At 42.0% G+C, this 23,057-nt stretch overlaps 1 protein-coding gene across 1 annotated transcript; it reads right to left on the bottom strand.

Moving 5' to 3' along the window:
- Positions 1 to 1,176: 1,176 nt before the first annotated feature.
- LOC148840135 (zinc finger protein 292-like) lies at positions 1,177 to 22,239 on the bottom strand. The gene is made up of 4 exons (XM_088906590.1): positions 22,015 to 22,239; positions 3,671 to 3,825; positions 2,628 to 2,706; positions 1,177 to 2,294 (listed from the first exon to the last, which is right to left on the bottom strand). Exons 1-4 carry the CDS (start codon positions 22,174 to 22,176, stop codon positions 2,124 to 2,126), a joined length of 567 nt encoding a protein of 188 aa, XP_088762716.1. The 5' UTR covers positions 22,177 to 22,239; the 3' UTR covers positions 1,177 to 2,123.
- Between the last annotated feature and the right edge of the window lie 818 nt (positions 22,240 to 23,057).

The raw sequence follows: 23,057 nt of genomic DNA, 5'->3' as shown, positions 1-23,057 counted from the left end.
TGCAAATAGAAACAAAATGCACATATTCAACTGAAGACCAGGTAAGACTTCAATTATCTCCTTAAAGTGGCACAGAATGAAATCCAGCGGGTGTGAGGGGCACTGGGACCAGGACTGGCGACTATTCATTTATTGCTTCAGCACATACATTCTTAAGCGTAACAAAACAGATGTAAGTTTACGATAATGTAGAATCAGTTGATGTGGATTTAATCATTTCATAGGATCGCATGGTCAGGGATCACTGTCTCTTCTATAAAGACAATCGTGGTTGGCAAGCTTACGGCGAAAGGCTACACCTCTACAATACTTGCCTTCACATTTCCATTCGGCATTTCACCAACATTTCACAATGCAGGAACCGCTCAGGAATTTGCCTCAGAAGGACACTGATTTCCAGAGAAATGCACAAACTTTACGTTTACGTTTCTTTGGCAGTTACTTGAGAAGCACCAAATAAACCAAAGGCAACCAGAAAGAAAGCTTCCGCTTAACTGCATAGGATCCGAACCCATGTGGACAAAATTGTGATCTGCAAGTGCACTCAACAAACAAATTTGAATTAAATGTTCCAAAAGAATGTAATCCCTGCTGATATTTCCCAGTGTGAAACAAACTAAACTGAAAGCATGGGTAATTCACAAGCCCTCAGCATAACCAGGCCGCTAGACACGCTGGTGGTTCACTCACCTCCTGCATGACCTGCTCTCGCGGAGCTACTGAGCAGAGACAGACGAGGTAGGTCTGTTTAAAGCTGCTCTTTGCCCCAAACTCTGGGTGCTCCGAGCACACTTTCGCTACCAAAGCCGCCTTTTCGATGTGGTTCTCTTTGATAAGGTGCTTCACCCGCATATCCAGCAGAACTGCACCTTCCTGTTCAAGGAACTCCCGAACTGAGGAAAGAAAAGAAGATTGCTGACGTGGAATGGAAACCCATGCAAGCTTTATGTAACTGACAGGTGTCTGTAAGAAGCAGCAACATCCCTGATGCTGCAAACTGGGAGAATCAGGAATACTTGTAGCGCAATTAATATGCTTCTTAAACAATTCTGAATTAAGAAAATCAGAAGTACAAGTATTTTTTCCCCACTTACACAAGAAAAGTCTGCAGCATACACCCATGAACTGAAACAGGTTGAAGACAACCTGTATTTTATTACTCTATTTTTTCTCTCATTTTGTTATAAGGTTTACAGCATAGCTCTAAGAGTTTTTTTTTTACAACATTTCCACAGTATGTAATCACAACTAACCTAAAACATTCATTTTTTCCCCAAAGACATAAAAAATGTTCTTAATTTCTTATGAACTAAGTTCTGGAAAAGCCATTTTCATAAACAATAATTACCCCTTTTCCACTACTAACCGCTTTTAACCTGGCCCGTTAGCTCTAATAAGTTTGACTGGGGATTTACGTCAACCTTCATGCAGCAAAAGAAATTTAATTCCATGCTGGAAAGTAGAAAAAGAAAAAAATGTGGTTTTGGTTGTTGAGCTTTCTTCAGGTGAGGGAGAGGTGAGGGTGCAGGGGAAATGGAAACCAGACGATAGTGTCCTAATAGACTAAGACCTGGAAGATGAATTCCTGGAAAAATGTGAAAAGCTGCAAGCTATGAATGAATGAAGGGGTTTTTAGAGCTGATGGAAATGTTGGAGGATAGACAACCAACCCGTTCTGGAATAATGTCCTAACAACCCTGTGAAAAGAAGGGGGACAGGAAAGTCACCATGTTCATGGGCATGAGATGTTAAATAAGAAACTATCATCTTGGAGAGATCTTTGATTGTCACTGCTATGAAGCGAAAGACAAATAAGCCTGGATGAATTGATCAGGCTGGAATTAACCTCAACTTGCTCCTTTGTCACAGAGATGGGTGGAGACAATTAGGACCCGTTGGCACACTCCTATAATGTGCCAATGTTTCTGAATGGCATGCTGAAGTCTCTCTCATTGCAAGCTGCAGGTTTGCAGGCACCCAATAGATCCCAGGAGTTGCCGTCAAGAAAGCTGAGGCGAACACGGGTAACTCATGCCCACTCCTGCCCCTGCCAGTACTACAGTGCTATTTGAGAAGCCTCAGCTGCAGTCACATGGCACTGCTCAGGTACGGGCATACAAAACTTAAGTAAATAACTCATACAAAAGCTTAGACCAACCCTTTTCCACTTCTGGTGTCTCCTTTGAAAGAATGGACTGTAATGTATCATTTGCCCATACACCCCTCTCCTTAGCAATGGATGAGAGCATATGCAGTTCACAGTTCCCACTGTCCAAAAGTAAACTGTGTGCCTTCTGCAGAGAGAGAAAACAGACAGTTATGTGTATAACTCTCGACATCATCGGCCCAAAGCATTAAGTTTTCATGTTTCAACAAAATAACGACATCTCACATTTTCACATAAAAAAAACACTAAAACTGAAACTCAAATACTTCTTCTAAGAACAGAGCTCATCAAAAACATTTCCAAGACCCTATTTTTAAGCTGTAAAGCGGGGGCAGGCAGAACGCCCTGAACAGGTATACATAAGCATTAATGAAAAACAAACTTAAGACAAACTCCCAGACCAACTGAGCGATACAGTTATATAACACTTAAAAAAAAATACAGATTATGAAGCTCTCACCTGCACTGACAACTGAAACTCCTGCCATAAGGCATTTGGGATTTCCTCTGGCAGTGAAAGCAGAAGCTCAACACAGCTCCTTCAAATAAAACAAATGAACATTAGGCCCACAAAATCTGTAAGAGACTTTTCCCTGGGTGGCAGTACAAATGGTTAAAGGAACCCCTGCTTCAGAGACAAAAACAATTTGAGCTTTGAGAAGGGGGTCTTGGTTGATTGGCAGACAAAACCAATCAACTTTTCTTTTAAAACAACAACAAAATTAAAGTCCTGATGATGCTTTCATGTTTGTTTGATTTGCCTGCAATGTTTCTTTACATCAGTGAATTAATGTCTGGAGGGGAGATGCATCTCTGGATGTGCCTCTGAATTACAATCAGGCATAAGACAAAAAGTATACCAAATACCCATTTATTCATACTTGGATTTTAGTACTTTTGCACCGGCCCTGGGAATCTTCCAATGAAAATCTTTTTCTAGAAAGTGCAATTTGCAACAGGATGGGGAAACATGCTGCTGAGGTGTGGGGCTGGATACTTTTCAACAAGGAAGAGCAGATGGGAAAAAGTCCCAAAGCCACAACTTTAGCAGCTAAGTTGCAGTCTAATGATAAAAGGCAACAATCTTTTGAGAAGCTAAAACAGGAATCACAGAACAATACCTTCACTTGCTTGGATGATAAAAACAACAGAAACTAATTAAAACGCATTTCACTGGGAAACCATAATGACATGTTCAAAGTCATTATTTAAATGAATCAAGTTCTCCTTTAATAGACTTACAGAATCAATGGCTCCCATTCCAATACACTGTCATTAAAAGAAATGACTTGCTGGGTTTAACCGTAAAGTAAAATCAGAAACAACGTTTCCTCTTTAAACGATAATTTTGCAACAGCTGCCGTCACAACCTGGAAGTAAACTGAAAACTGTGGACAGTAGCTTTTAGCAGTAAACCTTGTGCGTGGCAAACATAACACTACTGTAAACCACTACCACACAGTTTCACACAAGCATTAAAGAAAATGAACGACAAATACTTACAATGTTAACCGTTCAAGTACGAGGGATACATTTTCGCATTCGGAGGTGAGATAGTGGCGTGCTTGAGCATAGCTTAGGATGGCCACCATGTACACTTCCACTAGAGGCAGGGGATCCTCCGAGATCTTCCATCGCCCGGCGTACTCTACCAAAGTCTGTGGAGAGGACACAGCGCACAGCGTCACATGCTGAACAGAAGCTTTCAACCAACGGAAAAAAAGCAAAGCAAGTTACAGCGAGCAACCACACTAGCTTCAGCTGGGATAAATGCACGCTTGTCTACTCATGTAACAGTAGTGGCTGGTGATCTACCAGTAAGTTGAAGCAGAATTATGAAAATATTGGTTGGGGAATGAAGGGTAAAGAGCAGCAAGGAAAAAGGCTGAATCCAGCCTTTAGGAAAGAAAATGAGCTTCACCTTTTGTCCCACCATATTTACCGACTAGCTCACAAAGCGGTGCAGTGGTTAGCATCCTAAAAACAGAACCCAGGCCCCCAGCGCTGCAATGTTATCCACATGGAGTTTCATGTGGGTTTCCTCCCAGAGTCCAAAGACGTAGTTTAACCGGCGGTCCTGATGCGAGTGTCTGTGTCCGAGTGTGGCCTGAGTTGGACTGGCATCCCGTCCAGGATGTACCCAGCCTTGTCCTCACTGCTACCCAGGATAGGCTCTGGCTCCCCTGAGACCCGGACCCGGATAAGCCATTACAGAGAGCGACGTGATGATCTTCTGTCTAATAAGTAACTGCGATTTTGTTCTTTACATCTCGGTTCACAGCAACAACTCGCTGTGCTGCTTGGAAAACACTCTGCTCCTCCAACCCACACACACACCCACTCATCAAGCTCATCTTTCACCTGCTGCACACTCCAGTGCCTAAACAGCAACTATGTGACAGTAATGTTTACATAATTCCTTCTCCGCTCTTAAAAAGGTGTTACACGTAGGAGTCCTATGTAATGCAGAACCTGTACTATTAAAGCAGTTTTAGTACCTCTTACGAAACTACCACAGAGAGAAAACGGGCAGAGATTCTATTCAGATTATTTTAAGATGGTTGGTTGCTGCTGATTAGGCAAGTTCCTAAGCTCTTGCAGACGAGCAATAAAATCAGTAATGTACCAGAGCTGCTGAGTATAACCCACTCAAGGGACACGATATATTTCACACAGATGTACCGATATATATTAATGCCATCATTATGTACAACTGCTGATCAAGCTTATGGTAACCTGTGGCAACTGCCATGCAAGTCATAAAATTAACATCTCTTTCCACGTGACGAGATCACTAAGAAAAGATTATAAAAATACATATATAAAAATATATGTTGCTAATGGTGTCAGTCCATTAGCAACACATTACACATTACAACTGGGAGAAAAAAAACATTCTAACTGAAACTAGGTAAAACAGCAGCAGATCTTTATCTTGGAACGACACCACTATTACTGGGCAGATCAACAACAATGATGAGTCCGCAATACAGGAGTGAGGTGGAGCATCTTACAAGAGGGTGCCTTGACAACAACCTGGCCCTGAATGTCACCAAGACAAAAGGACTGAATGTGGACTTCAGGAGACCCAGAGGGAGTCACGCCCCAATCAGCATCAATGGCACAGCAGAGGAAACTGTCAGCTGCTTCAGGTTCCTCAGCCTGCAGATCTCCACTCACCTGGCTTGGACTCACAACACTGTAGCCAGTCTGAAAAAGGCACAACAGCACCTGCACTTTCTGCAGTGTTTAAAGAAATCCGGTACAGGAAAGCAGTTTCTCATGAACCCTTACTGCAGCACCATAGAAAGTGCTGTCCTCACGAGTGGTTTCACTGTGTGGTACAGCAGTACTACCGTGCATGACAGAGACGCACTACAAAGGGCTGTGGTAACAGCACAGAGGATCACAGGATGTGATCTACCATCAATCGGGGAGATTCACATCATCCGCTGTCTCAATAGAGCCCAATCCATCATTCAGGATCCCAACCATTCCCTGTGCTCTGGCAAGCAGTACTGCACTATTAAAGCAAAGGACCAACAGACTCAAGAACAGCTTCTGTCCCACTGCAGTATGCATCCTCAACAGCTAACTGCATGTCTCAGACTCGTTACAAACCTGCACTATGCACTTTTGCATGGTCCACCATATTTTTTTCTCACTACTACGTATTTATTGTACCACAATATTTATTGTTCCTGTTGTTAATATTTATTATGTTTGTAATGTACTGTCTACATTGTGTGGTGTTGTCCGTGGTACTGTGTATGTCCCGAGAGATCAGCGTGTTTAAGAATTCCAATGCATGTGTACATATGGCAATAAACTCCTCTACTTGACTCTCTCTACTCTCCTCTCAAACCCTGGTAGGACAGAGCCCTAGACTAGCAGGTTTTATAAACAGCCACCAAAACAACCTTTTCTTAAAGAAAATGTCAAAATTCTAAACTGCTTAACAGTGCTTTTCTTTTAACTAAAATGAACAAATAAGTTCATTTAAATCTTTTAATATTCAATATGGCATTTGGGAATCATAACCATTACTCCTGTTATTGTTTTTCTTTCGTTGTATAGGGCCTTGATTTATAGGTTCTTCTTAAATGACAGATTTGCCAATCTGTGTTTTCAAATAGTTCATTGGTGAGAAGTGTAATTTGGTTTTCCTGCAGAATGTATCTTTTTCATCTTTCTTCATGTTACAAATGGAATTTCTACACAGACACGCAAGTGCATTATAATAACAAAATGCTTAAAACACTTAACACAAAAGTTCTATCCTTAGACATCCAAAATTTAAGAAAATACATCAAGATGTACTGAATTAATATTCTTTCAATTACGTCCAATTAAGGAGGGATGGTTTGGGTGTTCTCATTCTTTCATCAGACATCACACAAGATCAATGCAAATCGCTACCTAATGACACTGAGTGATCAGCTTCACCCCATGTTGCAGCATTTTTCCTGGGTGTCCTCCAGGGTGACAATGCCCTCACCCACACAGCACGTGCGGTCAACCAGTGTTTTCCCACATGTCCTGACCTTCTCATTCTCCAGATCTGAACCTAGCCCGGCACTGATGGGACGTTCTAGACCGACACCTGACACAGCAGCTTCCAGCTCCGCCAATCAAGTATGCGCTTCTCCTGGAAGAACGTGGCCACTTCACTCCTCTGGAAATCCCAGATGCCTGTAGACGCTAGGTTGGACCCAAGCCCTGTTAAGTGACTTTACATTGATTCAGCTCATGTTTGCCCACTATCTGTAAAATGTAATCTAATTGAGCTGAAATCTCAGTTTACATAATACAAAATATGCCTCAATACCAATTTTCAAGTTGGCTTGGCACTTTACAAGTATCACTTACTGGCCTTGAATGTCTGAGTGCGTCTCCACCCCCCCCATTGTACCATCTTTAATAGACAGCTAGGTCTGAAAAACTAATTTATGAAGGAGCTTTACATGTTTCTTCATCCTTGCCACTAGGCAAGGGAGTCTTTCTTCCATGCCTCTCTCAGCCCAGAAATGACAGCAACAACCCGATCCCAGAGAAAGGCAGGAGAACAAGCAAAGCTGGTCTGCTTTGAAGTGTAAGAAAAAAAATGGCCATTAGAGAGCAGCTTGAGGCTTTACTGCCGTTTCTGCTTGTTTCCTTGGCAGCTGCAGGGCCTTCGGAGCAAATTCCTTTTGTCTACGATTCACTGAACCACACGTCAGTGGCTGCAGCAGAGCACCTCTCCTGCCTGAGCGCGGCTTGCAGGTCTCGTTCTGATCAGTATTGATGGCAATGGCCTGCTTCATCCGCGTGATCAATGAAGCTTGCCGGCTGTGATATGAAGCTTTAGAAAAAAAAAGTTCATTAAGGCTACGGGACATGGCACCAGAGTCAGACTGTAAAACTGCATTTAAAATTGACTGCTACATGCAAAGAAGGTAGCAAGTGATCTAATATTCAATATCCAAGCGTTTATGATGTGTTTCAGAGAGGCTGCAGAACGACTGCCCATGCAGCTGGTTCGGTGGCTAGGATCTCATCCACCAGTTCATAGAAAGTAACAATGAAAATATCCACTTATTGTGATTTTTGTAATTAACCTGTTTTTTTTATAGACAAATAATTAATAGACAAATACACTGAGACATGCCGCTGAAGCACGAGAGCAATGCTTTTGCCGACTGTCTTCTCAGACAAACACTCCCTCTGGAGCACATCTGAGAAACTTCATACAGGTTGCCCAACTATAGAGGGCTGCAGGCAGAAACTCCAGTTTCTGTTCTGAATGCACGGATGAAAAGAGGATTTACATAAAGCAATTTTCACCAACAACACTGAAACCTTCGCCCCAGACAGATTTACAATGGAAAGCAAAGAAAATAATCATACATGTTTGACCATTTATGTCCCAGGATCTCCCTTGTGTACCATGCTTATGTTTAAAAAAAAGTGCTGAAACACTGAAAAGTGAAAAAGAAAAATGTTGTGGCTATAGAGACGTCTTCAGATGTCACTGCAACAATATTTTCTTTTTAGTCTTCATTGTGGAATTAATCTTTACTTGTTACTCTACAGCTTGCATGGCGATGGAGATCCCTTCTCCAATCTCTTCTTTAAACATTATACATACATCTCTTAGAATGCTGTTTTTAATTATTTTTGATGAAAAACATAAAAATAAAAACACGCACGTCTTTGAAGTATCCAGGAGGTACACGCATGATGGAAATCCTTTCAGTGTTACAGATAGATAATACTTTATTAATCCCGTAGGGAAACTGATGGACCATGGACCAGTTATGGACCATTTCCAGAGTGCAGGCGGAGTGTGAAGCCTTTCAGCCAATACTGTTTGCTTTAGCGCTTCCCTTGTGCCTTGTTTTCACTTTTCTTTTGCATTTTTTAGACTCTGCAGGTCAAAAGGAAAGCTGCTATTAAAAGCGGCGAAAATATCAAGACTAACAATATGCATGTTAAGATGCAGATTATAAAACATGTGAAGGCTGGCGAGTGTCCTGTAAATACCGGTGGCAGTAAAGCCTTTTTTATCAAATGCTTTAAAGGGAAACTGCAACTATTTGCATATTTCGGGGTTAGAAAGAATCGGTATTGATGAGTGCATTTCAAACCACAATGAAAGTAAAATGTACACGGCAACATGTAGAACCTCCAATCGACATCACAAAATTGATCAAATCTCCCGGTATGCTCAGCGCCGTATTCTGCGATTCAGAACAAGGCAACAAAACGTCTGATGACGTGAAGCGGCCCCATCACATTGTAAACAAGCAGGCTTGTGAATACATCGCTTTTAATCCAATAGAAATATTGCTCCCGACTTCGAGATGGTTTTGCTAACAAATACTACTTACTTGTTAACTCTGCATGCAGATCATGTTGCCACATTTCTGCAGTGAAATGTCTGATCCACAACCTGTACTTATTCACTCGTACATTACAGTACATCAGTCATCACAGTGACTCGTGAGCAGGAAGGGCCGCTTCACGTCAATTCTTGTAAACTCTCGCTCTCGTGCGTGGAAAAACCAAGTGTGTGTGACAACAAGGTCAAACTGCGGTACATTCACAAAGTTCAGGCTTTTGTGCACAACTGGGAATCTGTAAAATTTTGCAATACCATCCATGAATTTGTTACTGAGATTTAATAACCGATCAGAGAAATTTATATTGCAGTTCTCCCCTAAAAGAGTTATGCATCAGTATCAGTATTGGAACTATTCCCAACAAACGTCAAGCCCTCATGTATTATTCACAGGTAAAAAAACGTTATGAAGGCCCCATCTCTGTTAGGACCATGTTATAATGAGCTCATAGAGCTCTCAGCTTTTCTGAAATGCAATTTCAATATTATACTTTTTAAAACCTATTTCCCGTCATACGACACTTCCATGATACAACCAAGTAACTTCACACACTTTTAATAAGGGACACCTGTGGTTTAAATGTATTATTCTACTGATATTGGAATTAAAATTGTAAGCAGAATCTAATAACTCCTTACTTTATACACCAGGGGGACTGGAGCCAATATGCTCCGGCTGCCTCATTCAGGGGGATCTTTAGAAACCTCGGAGTAGAATTTAACTCGTTAAGGGGGAGAAGGGAGCCACAGAGGCTGGTTCAACAACATTACAAAGTGCTTCAGCCTCCACAAGGTAAAACAGTAGGGATTCTCAATCTTCTGACCATGAAGCTGTTGCAGAGTTTCAGGAGCACCTACGAAAGCTCATGTAAAAATAAGAATAGTTGGCCTTTACACTGGGACGCTTATAAAAGGGCTTGTGTCAGAGCACATGACTTGGATTGACTGATGCGGGCTCTGTGTCTAGAAGGTTGCAGGTTCAAATCCCACGGCCAGCAGAGGAGTCCTACTCCATTGGGCCCCTGAGCAAGGCCCTTCACCCCAACTGCTCCAGGGGCGCCGTATAAATGGCTGACCCTGCGCTCTGAGCCCAAGCTTCTCTCCCTGTCTGTCTCTCTCATGGAGAGCAAGCTGGGGTCTGCAAAAAGACAAATTCCTAATACAAGAAATTGTATATGGCCAATAAAGTGATCTTATAAACTGGAGTGCTACTTGAGCTAAAAGAATTTGATTTTCAAACACAATGCCCCGATAATGTTTACTGCAATTTTCTTTCTGCGTCTAGCAGATGTTTTTGAAATGCAAACAATTTCTTCCCTATACACAAAAAAATATTTTGCACTATTTTATTATGCTAAGAACGCACAGCATAAAAATATACATGAGAAAGCCTTTGAATTTCTGTTTGTGCCTTGGGGGTTGTAAGACTAAATCCCCTGCAAACTTCCATCCTGTGTTTTTGAAAAATCCTTTAGTGATGCATTGTACTTTCAAAGGAATTAGAATACTGAGAATCCTCTTCGGCAATTTCTAATACAATGTAAGTTTAATACCAGTATTGATTTAATATTCAACACACTCACAGTGATTTGATGCAGTACAGACTCTGGTGCGTACAGTTCATTGCTAATTAACACAATAATGAAAATGAGGAGTGAAGTTCTGGGTTTCTGCAGAGACCAGCAGGTTGCTTCATCAAATAAAGCATTTTCAATTCGTAGCGGTTAAAAAAACCCTAAAGCAAGATATCCTTCACATAGCCTTTAAGAAAAACAGCTTTCAGAACTTGTTTTATACCTTGAATAAGAGTTTAAATGTATGAACATATAACTACAAAAAATTAATTACTTCAGATTGTTAGTTTTTGCTTTCAAAAGACAGTTGTCTGGTTCTTTTTTGCAGGAGTATGAAATTATTTTTTTCTTTAATTTTCACCCAACTTGTATTTCAGGAGGTCAGCTCAGCTGGAAGCACTTTTTATAGGTCTTGTGTTGGTTTAAATCGTTCACAATAAAACATCTCAACATCTTCATTCCGAACCAGTGCATTTTCTACCCTGCAAACAAAACGCTCCAAGAAAGCAGCACTTTCAAAAGAAGGACAGATCTTTCCTCGTTAGCTCTCCAGATTCTGAAAGTATCACCCGCAGTATGTCACAGCTGCACTGACGCGCTCAGCGACCCTCTGGGCTCCCTTTACTGCTGGGAAGTACAGTGAAGAAACTTTCGCAGGTTTCATAGGCGCTAACATAACATAGGCGCCTTCTGATTAATGGCAATGTAAAAAGATATCTTGCACAAGCCTTTGAAAACCAACAATTTGATCTGAAAATTGAAAATCACTCCTGCAGCAGAAACCGTGCAGCAGTTTCATCTGATTGGAATGCTTTTCGCTCAGCTGGAAGCAATTCTTTTTAAAAATTCTACGATTCTGTTTTACAACACTGCTATATACGTTCCAGTATTCACTAAAAAGCCAGTGTCAGCTCATAAACTACTGGCAACACTCCTCTGACAGCAGTCACATTTGTCTTTATTGCTGTGGATTTGTTAACACCCAGTCTACCAACAGCACTACTGCTTTGACCTTCCTGCTCCTTATCAATCAAGAACTTTCATTTCATCCTCTAAAGATATTCAGGCGGGCAGCTGCGTCAGCAGGCAAAGGCTGCAAAGGAACAAGTGATAGGTTTATTCCATGCTGAAAAAAAGAAGAAGGAAAAAGAAAAAGACACCTGAAGAAGGCTCCACGGCCGAAACGTTGTTTTCTTTCTTCTTTTTTTCAGCATGGAATAAACCTATTACTTGTTCCTTTGCATCCTCTAAACACGTCCCTGATCTTGCACACTTAGCAACCCCAGATGCCTCACCCTCATTCTCATATGCTTCAAAGACTTATGAACTACTGTACATATATATTTTAATCACTTTCACTGCATGGTACAATCAGCTACCAAAACGTCATACTGTACAATACAACGTGTGTAGCTCTTAAAATGTACACCTGCAAGAGGTAACGAGAGGACATCTAAAGGCATGTCAGTTCACATTTACTTTCATATAATGGGCTGCAGGAGACAAGCGGGCATAAAGAACAAAATTCGCATTCGGTAAACTCATGGCTTGCAAGGGAAGACTGTACTGCCATTGCGACTGGCAAGTCTAAGTGTAACTACTGTATATCAGGCAAATAATAAAAAAGAAGTGATTTTTACAGAATCATTACTTCTTGTAGAAAGTGAGTAGTTGCTGACGTGGACAGCAGACAGAGTGAAGGGCTTCGCTCTTGAATAATGTGCAGCAGTGGCATGTTCACCTGCGGTCAGGCACGCGACTCTCCTCGCCCCCCGACCCTGAGCCGACTTGAAACGAGCAATTTAGCGTCCGTGGGCTGCAGTTAATTTCAGAGTCCTGGCCGCCGACTGGCTCGCACATTTGAACAGATGCTGCCGCTGCCGAGTTTATTTCGTGCTGCTTTTTGTCTACTCTGGTTTTCATCTATTTCACTCTGGTTTTCATGGGTGACTTACAAATTACACAGCGATACATAAAGTAAAGGCAGAACGGCAAGGGAGGTACACGCTACAAGTTCAATGCCTCTACCATGCTAAGCAATTTTGTTTCTAAAAAATGTACTGCCACACAAAATACAACAGAACAAGGTTCGGCTTTCCCTGATGCAGGCCATGATTAATGACTTCTGCAGGGCACGCTTCCAGCAAGTGCCATTAGGGTCTTCCTTGCAAGGGCTGAGGGTGATCGAGCTGGGCCACATGGGTCTGCCCCCACCGATCCAGAGCTGCAGCATGTTGACACTGGAGGGACCTTTCCACAGTTGCTCGCTTGATAACAGCGGAAGTTCTGCAGTTTCGCAGGCCGCCCGCACAACATTTGTCTTGCATTTTCTGATCATAGCTGCCGCCTCCGCTGAAAGGACAGCGAGGGTAATCCCGCATGCTCGTCGTGCTCTGGACAGCTGTTTTGCGTTGGCGTTCCCAAGTACGGCCTTATTACAATAGGTATTACTTCAGGGAAAGAATATCTTCTCTAAACAGGGCATAAATACAGCTTAATAAATAACACGGGGCATTTTTAGACCTTGCGCTCTTTTTAGGAGCGTATCAGTAGGTATGGCCAGCTTCCTCACTACAAGTGGCTTTCCGCGTACAGAAGCACAGTGTCCAGACATCGCTCCTCACTCTACAGCCCCTGAGGTCTTGCAGCACCAGGCATCAACCAGGGAAAGCAGTGCGATTCAGCACGTGACTTCACCGTTATGCTGCTACCACCCAAATGGTGGTGGTGCTGGAGTTGCAAAATGTTTTCCCTTAAAATAGGAAACTGGCACAAATTCCTACAAAGTCACCAACAGGCTTTTCATTTTTCTTGTGTGGTTACAGGGAAACCTTCAGACACAAAGCATTCCACACATCATCATAAATCTCTTCAGTAATCGCTAACTGCTGACTTTCAATAGTGGCAAGAGGAACACTTAATCCCTTTACAGCTGATCTTTATTTGCTAAATTCAAGGGTTTTTTTCAGGCGTTTGCTGGTTGCTAATTGACAAAAAAAACAGTCAAACACGCAGGGTCTCAGCTCTCAAGGACTGGAGCTTCCCCCATCCCTGCTTATATGTACTGATGCAAAAACAGCGAGCAGCAACAACATTTTAATAAGAGATTTGTATGCAGCAGAAAAAAAATGTGCTGTGATAAAGAGCAGCTCCTGGAACGATATAATAACTAGTGTTCAAACGTAAGTCACAACATCATCTCTACAGCACTTAATGTAATGAAATCCAGTTATCTGGAAAAATAATGTTAGTCCATTATTAGACAAAGTAGCGCCATCAGTAATCTCCTACAACAGCAATGACTAATTAGTAAATAAATGGAGAAAGACAACTTAGTTACAAATTTTGATCAGTTGAAAGCTGCATTATTGATAGAGAAATGCAAGATGAAAACATTTTCCCCCCAGCGTGAAATAGCTTCATTATAAAGTATCAGGATTACCTAGCGATTGCAACGATGAGTTTTAGAAGAACACAGGAACAGACTGCAGACGAGAGGAGGCACTCTGCACACCTGCCTGCTGGGAGCTGAGTGAGAAGCGGAAGTCCTCCCTCAGCCAGGACATCGGTGGGAACTCCTCTGTGTAAAAGATGCCTTATGATCTTTTTACGTAGTGCCCTGTTTCTAGCTGTGTCCTCTTGCTCTTGCTTCACTGTACAAGGGTGCGCAAAATGAGTACACTTACCCCCTTATGGTCTTGAACTTAAATTGAGAAAAACAGCAATAGGGGGCTGACAAATAGAGGCATGCCAGTTTTCACATGCAACGCTGGCATGCACAACTGAGGCATTACAACAGTGGCATAGCTCAGTGGAGGCGACAGGGGAACTACACTCTGAAACAGCTCCAAAACCTAATTCCAGTTCAGGTCCCAGTCACATAATAGATTCCTTATGGGAACTAATAGGATTAATTTAACCTCTTTAAACAATTTCCTTTTCCCAAGCATGTTGCAGGGAACATCGGAACTATAGCATTTCAGAAGTAAATTTGGACCTCCAACTTCTGACTATTAAAAAAATGGTAAAGGTTACAATCAAGCGTCTTCTTAGTTCAATTAAGGATTCAATTAAAGAACTCAAGCTGAACAAAAACCAGCAGGTGTGTGTGTGTGTGCGCGCCAAGGTGCAGGGCTGGGAGGCCCTGCAATACTGTATTCAGGGTCTATCCATTCACCTGCATTAACTTATCATTCCTCACACTTATTCCTCACAGCGCTCGACGGCAAGTGTCATTCAAGATCTTCCACTTCCATCTGGGATCTGGTCTGTAAACTCAGCTGATCCCCTGAAGGGCACGCCGGTGGTAAATGCTGGAATATGTATTTACCACTACAAAACGGACAAGCGCTACAAACTGAGCAAAAAATTGTCAGAGGCCCATGTCCAGCATCCCAGAGGAGAAGCTTGAATACAGAGGACCAAGTGTTGTATATTAGCTTCTTGTTTCATGTAATGACCTCACAGGCAAAACGCATAAAATGAAACCGTGCATTCTTGTCTCGTATATATCTTTTCCTGTTTTACGTCTCATGCTTTTCTGCATACCTCCAGTATTTAAGGTAAAGATTACAAATGAGAGGACCTCCAGCCTATCCAGTTCATGTTTGCTAGCAGCCAAGTAATCTGAGTCTTGTCCAGCCATTTCTTGAAAGAAATCAAGGCATCAGCTTCAATAATGCAGCTGGGTAGTGCGTTCCAGACTCCTAAAGCCCATTTTGGTTAAAAGGTGCCTCCTGTTCTCAGTTTTAAATACACTTCCATCTTATTGTGGGTGAATTTCCTGATTCAGAAGATGTCCAACGGGTTGACTTTGTCAATGCTTTTCAGACTTCTGAACACTCACATCATATTCCCTCTTAGCCTTCACTGTTCAAGACTCAAAAAAAAAAATCAGTTTTTCAGAGTGGGACATTCCTTTCAACTCCATAATGTAGACGGCTACTCTTCCCTGCACTGATATCAGAGTTGCGAAATCTACTACGTTTTTATTGTTGATCCACAGACTTAAAAGTGGGCCCACAATACATCTCAATAGGAAGTTTCTCATGCCACATTATAAGTGCAAGCCCAGCGCCGAGTCGAGGCAAGAAGGCGACATGCTGGATATTTGGGGAATAGCATCAAACAACTGTGAGAGGATGCACATTTTTGAAAACACTGCCGGTATAGTAACGTGAAAGATATCCTTAACCTCCCACGCCGACAGATATATTAAACTGCAATTCACAGCTTGCAGCCCACTGAAGCTCAGCAGATACGAGCCTGGCCAGTACCTGGAGGGGAGACTCCTGGGAAAGCTGAGGCTGCTGCTGGAAGAGGTGTTAGCAGGGCCAGTAAGGGGCACTCACCCTGCGGTCTGTGTGGGTCCTAAAGCTCCAGTATAATGATGGGGCCACTCAAATACATAACATGCTTTGGATAAGATGTAAAACCAAGGTCCTCACTCTTTGTGGTGATTAAAAATCTCAGGGCATTTCTCAGTAGGGTATTACCCCGGTGTCCTGGCCAAACTTCTCCCTGGCCTTTACCAGTAATGGCCTCCTCATAATCCCCATCTATGACGGGGCTACACACTGGTGGTGGGGGAGGAGTGACCCCGTTACCCGTAAAGTGCTTCAAGCAGAGTGTCCAGACAAGCACTAAAGAAGCTATCAGCATCATTATCAAGACATCTTATAAGCGAAATGAAATGCATATATTTTCAAACATAGCAGCACGGATTCATAAGGCAGGGTTTTTTACCGTAACGAATACAGAGTGCTATTAGCGAGTCCCTTAATTGAAAAATTGTGTCGAGAAGGAAAGATCCGCTCTTCAGGCAAAACATTTCTATTTTTATCTACTTACTTGAAAAAAAGACAGAAAATAAGCATTTAAATAAACAATAAATCTTAAGAAGCTATTTAAATTAAACAGAAAATAAATCCTTGGTGATGATTTAATTTAACTCACAGTACATGGCTGAGTAAAAGTTTTGTGCAGTTCGCTTCATTTATCCCTGTTATTGTACAATGTGGCAGATTTTTTGCTCTTTTCATTACATGTCAACAGTACTGCTATTAAAGAACGAGGGAGGCAAAGGGTGCTCAGCAAAACACAGAACCTGTCCAGTACAGACTGTCTGATCTGTCATTTTTACTGAATAAAATAACTGTTTCTTCGTGTACAACACTACCATCCCCTGCTGACCAACAAAACCACAGATCATTCACACACACACACTCCTGTCAGGCAGAAGCACTGCTAAACTGTATCCTGAATGTATGGATCCTTGATGCAGACCCGGAAATTCTAGATATTCAGGAGATCTGGATATCCAAGGATCACTTCACTCTCACTTTACTTTATTGGCCATATACAAGTTCTTGCAGGAGGAATTTGTCTTTTTCACATACCCCAGCTTGCTCTCCATGAGACACACAGAGAGAAGCTTGGGGTCAGAGCGCAGGGTCAGCCATTGTACAGCACCCCTGGAGCAGTTGGGGTTAAGGGCCTTGCTCAGGGGCCCAACAGAGTATGATTCCTCTGCTGGCCGCGGGATTTGAACCGGCAACCTTCCAGCCACAGGCACAGATCCTTAGCCACAGAGCCACCACTCCGCCTCAAGGATGCCGAGATCCCCAAAAAAGTATCCCTTCTGCAATCTGGTTGGTCCTTTAGACAACTCCGCTTAGACTGGTGCTCAGCCAACTGGGAACTCCTGGCCTGATCATTACGTCTGCAGAGTCTGAACCTGGAATAAGCAGCTTTCTGGTCAGTGACAGATTGATTCAAACTAAATTCGCTGGGCTGTAGGAGCTGTCTTGCACAGCAGCAGGAGACCAGTGGACCAATCCTTTGAAACAAAGCGAAAAAACAGCACATTTGTTTCTGCTGTCACAGATCAATTGCCAGTTCATTTTCCCTAAGCAAGAACACAAATGATGCATTTTAACTTGGAATTCTTCTGGGTCATTCATGTGACACAAAATTGATTAAAGCATCATCTTTCAACTGTAGTTAATGAAGACTGCCTTTATGAAGTTGAAAGTCTGGCTCGAAGGACATTTAAAATGATAAATTTACTACAGATAATAAGAGCAACAAAAACTAATAGCACACCAGCTATTATGCTGCTTGAATAAAGAATCATTATTCAATTTACTCTTACCATCACCCTTAGTCTGTCTGCAGATAATTCTGAAACTAAAGAGTTTACACAAACCTATTACTACATTAAATATCTTGATCTTAGCTAAGTCATACGTGAGACAAATCTACATTCTGGAGTAACAATGTAGACAATTTACAAACACAAGCATGCGTGTCATTCCCAGGGGCAACTCTTCTCCTAGAAAGACTGATTACATCACAGGACGTGTGACCTTTTGACATCCTGCTCAGATGCATCCAATCAAGTTATACAGCTGAAACAGAAAATTGACAACCTTCAATAAAGACAACAACAGAGAATGATCTGTTCTAAAGTCTGTCCGAGGACACACTTGGTCCTTTGGTCTATAGGCTCCAGAATAGAGATTTTCAAGTGTTAGACCTAGTCCTGACATGTGGTATTAATATTGTGAGCCCTTTAACACAGCATGTCTGATGACACTATTATGAAGTAGGTTTTATTAACATGCAGGTTATGACTATGGACCCTGTTACACCTGTAAACTTGAACATTTTTTCAGGAAACCTGAAACTACCATTTTTATCAAGTTATCATTACATAACATCCAGAATCTTGGCTATCACACCTCTGTAGTTTCGGCAAGACATCTAAACACACCAAACCAGTGTCCAATGCCACACTTTGACACCCCGAGCCCAGGAGTTTTTATCAGGCTCTTTATAATTCTACCTGCTTTAGGCACAGGGCAAGAGCTCAACTGCACAATTAGAATCCTAAGTGGGAAGAAAACCTCAAGATCTCGTGGCCCTTAAGGACCCAGTGTTCAGGAACAGTGCAGCAGCACTATCACTATTACCAGTATTTACAGGTTACTGAGCTATAAGGACACAAAATGGATGTCAGACCAGAAATTGCATTGGCACCACTTCCAATGCATATGCAATAGGTCATGAAGACTGGGGGAAGAAAATGGTTATAAACATTTATTCTACTGTTTGAATATGCTGCAGGTTATCCTAAAACTAACCTATAATGTTATTTGGCTTCAATTAATGAACAAAATGTTTGCATGCATTTAGATAGCTTTTAACTGAGGGAGCAGTGAACTATGATATCTTGATGTTGATTCTCACCCGAAGACAAATTTGACAAATGTAAGACCTTCCGTTTTGACACCTTCCAAGGATATGAACTTTACATCAACTGCCTAAGGACAATATAGTATTATGATTTCCTATACGTTCTGTCAGCTTACTAAAATAACATACTGCAATAACCTAGGATTGCAGGCTTTTGCAGTATTAGCAGGTGGAAAGCTTCTATGATGAAAACAATACTTGAGCATCTGAAAAAGTAATCACTTTCCTTTATAAAAGTTGTAGACTTACAGCCTGACTCTCTCGAAGCAACAGTACAAGCCACAATCGATATAAACACTACAATTACAAAAATGTATAATTTCTTTTTTCCCCTGATTGCATTTTATTCCAGACTTTTTTTTAAATAGAGGCTGCAGAACAAAAGGATCACAGCATCCCAGTTTTTCACATCTAAATGGAATTCCTGGTATAAAACCCATAAACGTTGTTTTCTTGTGGCAGTATATGGAACACACTGACAAGCTAGAGAAGTTCTGAGGCAGACTGATCAACATTTCAATCTTTTATTTCACCAGATCAGCCGGCTGAGAACAAATTCTCCTTCTTAAAGACAACCTGGAGAGTAGCCTACTGATTTGTAATTGCTCTGCTTTACTGCAGCAATCTGAGCGCTCTCTCCTTCAGCAAAGCACAGCAGCTGTGTCCCACCCAGGACGTGAACTCCTGACCTTCCCAGAGTCAGGGGCCTAACCACTGCTCCACACTGCCAGCCTCCTGCACATGATCCACACCTTCTGATGGATCTCAGGAGACTGAACACAGCAAGACCGCAAAGGTCGCACTATGGCAACGAGCTGTCCTACCCCATCCCCAGTTTTGTATATAGATAAACTCATTCAGACTTGGGTCATGACTTGTTCCACAGACCACACTGCGTATGTCTGATGAGATTTTGTGTGTGTTCTGGGATAATCAGTAACACCACTTTTTAAGTGGGGGTAAAACATTAAAAAAAATATATGTTTCCCCCCAGCAGTCAAGCTCCTTTCTTCTTGACTCATGTCAGCATTCCAGTATATATTCATTTTTTAAAATGTTGCTGCTTGAACAGCAAGTAACTTTTTCACAGTGTCAAGTGAACAGTACAAAATTCTCCAATGGCAATATATTTAGAACACCGGAATCTATTCAAAGCATGACTTAAAATACGGAGTCTAGCTAGACAATGTTACAGAACAACCTTTTTTTAATGAAAGTGTTCCTTACGGCTCTTATTTTGTAATAGCCTTTGAGCAGGAAACCACACTGATGGCGATTCTAGAAACTGCCTGACACCTACAGAAAAAAGGTTTAAATTCTCACTCAAAATCAATTACACTTAAGAGCCAATATTAAATAAGAAAAAGCTTGTAATTATCAACATAAAAGAAAATGGAATGACTTGACAATGCTGCTAGAGAGCTTTAAACTGCATAACGTCAGATACAAAATCCTGTTCCATGACAGAATGAAGCGAAAGTCTGATCTTTGCTTAGAACTTAGGAATGACATTTATAAACAATATCACAATCCAAGCAACAGGCAACCTACAAATCAAGGTTAAACTATAAACATTTTGAAACAAATGTTAAAAATGCTCTTTATGGTATTGATTTATAGAATGCATGTTACTCTAAAATGTTTACTGCTTTATAAGTTATGTCTCAAAATTTGAAGGTTCAATATAGTTCATTTTATAATGCACCTTTCTTGGTATATCTCAATGTGACAGGGGCAGATGAATATAGTAAATGAAACAACTGAAAGTCAGAGGATACAAGTGAGAGTTGTAGGCACAATTTTGAAATTGCTGACTGACTGCAAGATCTAACAATGAAAAGAGATCATGGCCTTGGAGCCACAGAACACAAAGCATGGTAAAAACAAAGTAGTCATATAGCATTGAAGACTATTTAACAATCAGTGGTACAGTTTTACAACCTTTTACACATTTCACAAAGAGCAGCTGAATTTGTTAAAACCCCATCTTTTAGCTGCACGATGGGGGGGGGAACAACTTGTGAAATTCGAGGCATCCTGATCAGTTTGGTGTTGTTAGCTAATCTCTCTGTCATTAGTAAATGCACGTGTAGAGCAACAAATAAAATACACTTAAATGAGTAAATATATAACTGCTATTAAACATGCATGCGGCCATAAAAAGGACACAAGCTACACGGACTACAGATACAAAGGATCCAATAATACGAAACTGAACGTCCAAGAACTCCATGATGAATGTAGGTCAGTAAACCTTAGCGTCGAGGCGGAATTAAAACTCCAGGGGGTCAGCACGTACGCCTCACCCTTGTCCCAGTCCCTCTCCCAAACCCTTCCCATGCTCACTGCTGTGTTAATCGAGGCCGATGGACGGCACACACGAGAAAGGTACACTGGATGATGACGGCTCTCCAGAAGGCAAGCACGGACGCCAGAACAAAACCCTCAACCATTTTAGAGATAACCTGCGGGCTCTGCCCTTACAAGAAACAGCTTGCGGTCGTGATCTTTTGTCACAGGCATGCTCTTCCTCCAGGCAGCCCGGAATCCGCTGCCCTGCTCAATAAAAACGTCTCGACAATACAACACATCCTGGAGGCCTCGAATGCAGGTTTCGAGCAGTGGGGGGCTTTAATGATCTTTACGCGAGCACACTCTGACTCGGGATAAAACACCAGCACGTCCTGCAGATCGGGTTACAGAAGGCAAAGCGCTACAACGGCTACGCGCTTAAAAAAAAAAATCGCTTGATGGAGGGAGCTGCAACTTCTATTCACCATGGGACTGGCAGGCGCCTAGCACCACGTCTGGGAACAGGACAAAAAGCTGGGAAAATGCACGGCGCCCGGCTCTGCACTCCTGACTTCTGCAGATCAAAACATACGTGCAGCGACAACACGCACTGCACAAGGCTGCAGCTGCTCATCGGGGGGGAAAAACAGAAAATAACGCCTCGGTGCTCGGGATTTTCTTTTCTGCCCTCTTTACTATACCTACACAAAGGAGCACCTCCCCCTCTTTGGCTCCGGCAACCCCCTCCTCAGCAATGAGCTTGGTTAATAATAACGATCTGGTTTCTGAGGGTTTATTTTGGATGCGACTGCACGCACGAATAGTTTAAGAAACGTTCGTCTAACCTGACAGAAATCCTGGCAGTACTGAGCGGCGGACTGCACGGCAGGCTCCCGGCTGTCCCTAAGCTCGGTGGCCAGCGTCTGCAGCCGCTCTCTGAGAGCCACAATCGCAGCGCTGGTACCGATCTGTGGACTGTGATCCCGCTCGGCCTCCTCGTCCGCCATCTTCACACCCAACTCCGCCGCGTACGCACACAGCCTCACGTGATCCGCAACGCCGACGCACAGCTACGCCAACCCCGGCGCACGGTCATGTGACCACATCTTCCGCAAATCACGTGAGTGAATCAAAGTCAGCTGTGATTGTTTGTTTTTCTGCGACACGGTCATGTTCCTTTGTTATCTAGAGACGTGCTCCGGGAGAAAGCATCGCATACTCGCCGTTCTTAAACATACACAAAGTATGTGTCATTCATTTCAGAACATGTGGCCCCAGAAGACATACTTTTCCCTGCGATGCTGACTGCTATTAAAACATATGGTGTAATTAAGCAGCAACACCTTTCTTGCAAACAGGGAGCTATTTCGTTCACTGACTGTACAACAAATATATCCGAGCTATAAAAGCATATTTTTAATGATTGCAAATGGTGTCCAGCTCCTCCAAAACGTAAAATCAGGATCAATTTCTGGTTTGAAAGTTAAAACGTTAGCTAGTTATTATAGGATTGGTATTGTTAACGGCAATTTAACAACAGTAGTATTGGTACAATATAATTTACCTGTTAGGTTTTTTTTGTATTGAAAACAATATGCTATAATTTTGTGTGGATATAATGATTTCAAATTGTATACAATGTTTTGGCTTTGGCAAAAACCCAATAAAATCTTTTATCAGTCCAGAGAAGAGCAATGAGATGCATTTTGACACTCAAAAGAAGTGTCATACACTGACAGTCTAAAAGGCTAAAACAAGTTAACCTTTTCAGTTGTGAACGAAGAAGACAGAATGGGAGTCGATATAAATATTTAACATCTTCAAAGGCACTGTCAAAGTCAATGCACTGGACATCTTCTTAAAGCTTTCTTCAAGAAACAACTGGATG

The sequence above is a fragment of the Atractosteus spatula genome, chromosome 2 (assembly GCF_055471065.1).
Source record: "Atractosteus spatula isolate fAtrSpa1 chromosome 2, fAtrSpa1.hap1, whole genome shotgun sequence".
NCBI classification, from domain to species: Eukaryota; Metazoa; Chordata; class Actinopteri; order Semionotiformes; family Lepisosteidae; genus Atractosteus; species Atractosteus spatula.
The sequence above is the reverse complement of the archived record's forward strand: the minus strand, read 5'-3'. Positions and strand labels throughout refer to the sequence as shown.

What these genes read in the sequence shown, in the direction of transcription:
- LOC148840135 (XM_088906590.1), bottom strand. Translation starts at nt 22,176, where the DNA reads ATGGCGGACGAGGAGGCCGAGCGGGATCACAGTCCACAGATCGGTACC. An exon ending in ACTGCCAGGATTTCTGTCAG is followed by an intron (nt 3,826 to 22,014) that starts GTTAGACGAACG and finishes TCCTCTCCACAG; the next exon opens with ACTTTGGTAGAGTACGCCGG. An exon ending in AGTTTCAGTTGTCAGTGCAG is followed by an intron (nt 2,295 to 2,627) that starts GTGAGAGCTTCA and finishes CTCTCTCTGCAG; the next exon opens with AAGGCACACAGTTTACTTTT.